General features: G+C 52.4%; 1 protein-coding gene across 1 annotated transcript; it reads left to right on the plus strand.

Moving 5' to 3' along the window:
* The first annotated feature begins 2,275 nt into the window (after window positions 1–2,275).
* Tmem275 (transmembrane protein 275) lies at window positions 2,276–2,821 on the plus strand. The gene has a single exon (XM_052175628.1). It carries the CDS (start codon window positions 2,276–2,278, stop codon window positions 2,819–2,821), a length of 546 nt encoding a protein of 181 aa, XP_052031588.1.
* Window positions 2,822–3,122: the final 301 nt, after the last annotated feature.

Raw genomic sequence — 3,122 nt, forward strand, 5'->3', positions numbered from 1 at the left:
GAGTCTCTTTCCACAGCCTTTCTCATTCCAAACCTTAATTTCTCCCTTCTATAGAGGCCATGGTGGTAGAATGTGGTGGTAACACTTGTAACTGCACCTCCTCATGAGTGTAGGGCAGAAAGTTTACAAGTTCAAGGCCACACGTGACTTCCATGCCTGAGGCCCTGGGTTTAATCACCAGCATGGGCCCTGGGCTAGGTGATCTCCACGGACCAGACAACTTGAAGGAGTCACTAAAGCAAAGTTCTTTTAGTCCACACATTTTGCTCTTCAGAGCTCTGTGCTGGGCTTGAGGGCTTTAACTGCGGTGAGACACAGAGGGCTAGGAGGATTTACTGCAGAAACAGAAGGAGGTGGAGAGGTCGAGAGAGGCCGAGAGGGCTCTCTTGGTTCCTCACAGTGTTAGGTTCCCTGTTTCTCCCTCTGCAGTGCCATCTGCGGAGCTGCCTGATTACTCCCCTCTCTACCTAGGACCTTTCCCTGACATTGCTCCACAATTTCAACACAGCTCACAAACCATGTTCTCCCAGGTCTTGATGCCTGTGACCTCATATTATAAGTCAGAATTCCCGAATACAAGTCATAAATGCTGGAGTTTGGTTTTGGGGTTTGGGGTTGTTTTTTGATGATTATGAGATAGTCTAACTATGTAGCTCAGGCTGGCCTAGAAACCCCAAAGAATCATCTGCCTCTGCCTCTCACATGCTGTAACTAAAGGCAAAGGCATGTGCCTGCCTGTACCACCGTGTTCTGCTCCTGCTTTGTTAGTTTGAGAAGTCACATTCTGACACAGTGACTGTACTGTCGTTGCTTCTGCATAGTTCTGATTTTACCAAGCCAGTGGTATTCCCAGAATGAGACCCATATAGAGATCCCAAGAAAGGGATTTCAACATCCGTAGATTGGACTTCCATTATTAATTTGTTTTGCGTGTACATGTGTAACTGTAGGTGCAAACATGCTAATCACATATGTGGAGGTCAGAGGAAAACTTTTCACCTGGTTCTTTCCTACCCACTTGCTTTATGCTTTAAGGTGGAGTTTCTCTTATTTCTGCCTCTGTGCCGTTTACCCCAGGCTAGCCGAGCAGTGAGCTTCCAATGACTCTCCTGCTCCACCTCCCATCTTAACGACAGGGCTGCTGGGATTACAGAGGCTGCCCCACATCTGGCTTGTTACTTGTTTCAGGGATGTTTTACTTGTGTTCCAGGTCGTCAGTCTTGGGCAACAAGCACTTTTACCTACTGAGCCAGCCCCCTCCAAGGCTCCGTAGATAAGGCTTTCAAAGCTAAGTTCGACTGCAGAATCCTAGGTGGTGAAATGGAGGTAGGCCTGGAATTACTAGAATGCACTATCTAGAAAGGGGCCAGGGGTCCAGATCATGGGGAAACACCCCTCAGCTGAACATCAGAAGCTTCATCACGCTCACAGGCCACCCATACCCGAGCCTCAGCTGACATTCAGGAAAGTTACTATTATCGCTATGTCTACCAGAGTGTGGGGCAGACAGCAGGTCTCGTAGGTCCTGGTTCTGGCTCTTGTGTAAACTGCTAGACATCTCTGTGCTTCATTTTCTTCACATGAGCAAGAAGAAACCTAGACCAGATTATCCCCAGGCCTCCACCTCTTGGAGGGTGAAAGGACTGTTTAAAACCCCAAAGCTGCCTTTTCGTTAGGACTAAGGAATAAGAAAAGGAAAAAGGTTCATTTAATCAGTGACCTGCACTTTACATAAATTATTCTTTCTTTTTAAAAAATTGATTTATATACTGTTGCTCTCTTCAGACACACCATAAGAGGGCATTGGGTCCTGTCACAGATGATTATGAGCCGTGTGTGTGTGTGTGTGTGTGTGTGTGTGTTCGATAGGAATTGAGCTCAGGATCTCTGGAAGAGCAGTCAGTGGTCTTTACTACTAAGCCATCTCTTCAGCCACACAATTAGTGTCTTAATTATAGCCTGAAGACTTCCTGGAGGAGAAGAGAGGGTAAGATTAGTAGTGGGGGACTTCAGGGACTAGGTGGGGAAAACAATCTGCAGATTCTTCACATTGGATGGGTTGTTTCCTAGGGCTGCTCAAGATATCCTGGGCAACTTGCTAACACTGCGGGCAGTCACAGAACTGAGTCCAGGTTGGAGGTTAACAAGCTCCTTCCCTTCTCACTCACTCTCTTGCTGTGTGCCTGCAGGATCACCATTGTTTGCCCCTGACATGCGAGCCATTCTTGTCAGGCAGCGGGATAGAGCTTGACGCGTGCAGGGCGTGGGCAGGCCGATGCCGCCAGAGAAGAAGAGCACAGAGACCCTGGCCCCAGCGCCCCGGGGCCGTTCCCGAAGCTTTCTGCGGGGCCTGCCGTCGCCCGCTCTATGCTGTGCCTGTGGCTTGTGCGTGCTGCTGGCAGGCCTGAACGTGACACTGGTGGGAGCTTTCGCCGCCTTCCTGCCGGGACACAACGTGCCTCTAGTGATGGGGCCCGCTCTGCTCGTGTTGGCGCTCGGCTTCTTTGCTGCCTGCTGCGTGTGCAGCCGCCGGGGCCCGGGGCCCCGCGCGCGCTCCTCTGCCACCGCAGGCCGGGGTGGCGGGCGTCCAGGGACTGTGGCACTGGAGATGGAGAGCAGCGAGCGCACGGCGCAGGACACGACGGCGGTGCAGCTCAGTCCAGCAGCCTCGGCTGCATCCTCCGGCCGCTCCAGCCCCAGCCCCGGCCCCGGCTCCGGCCTCTTTGCCCTGGACCCTCCCGCACCCGCAACCGCGGGCCCCTACTTGCCACGCACCGAAGGGACCCAGCTCAACTTCCCTCGGGACCCGGCTGCCTCCTAGTGGGCCAAGAGAAGCTGCTGTAGAGGGGAGGGAAGACCCAGGGCTGAGAGCAAGTGGCCTCATCTGTACTATCTCTAGAACGTCCAATAGGGAGAGTGTAGCGAGGGGATTGGCTTGTACACCCCAAAGAGCAGAGCTTTGACCTCTTAGGTGAAGTTTCTAAGCTCTACTTCACCCTCCCCTTCTCTCTGCGTTAATGAAACTGAACCCTGGATCTGGAAACCTGTCCCTCCCCATGGCGTCTGAGCTCTATGGAGGAAACTTCATCCAGTCTAGAGGGTCTAGTAGGGTAGGCCCTCGG

Source organism: Apodemus sylvaticus, chromosome 3, assembly GCF_947179515.1.
Source record: "Apodemus sylvaticus chromosome 3, mApoSyl1.1, whole genome shotgun sequence".
NCBI classification, from domain to species: domain Eukaryota; kingdom Metazoa; phylum Chordata; class Mammalia; order Rodentia; family Muridae; genus Apodemus; species Apodemus sylvaticus.

Excerpts from the sequence above, each read along its gene's own strand:
- Tmem275 (XM_052175628.1), top strand. The coding sequence starts at position 2,276 with ATGCCGCCAGAGAAGAAGAGCACAGAGACCCTGGCCCCAGCGCCCCGG.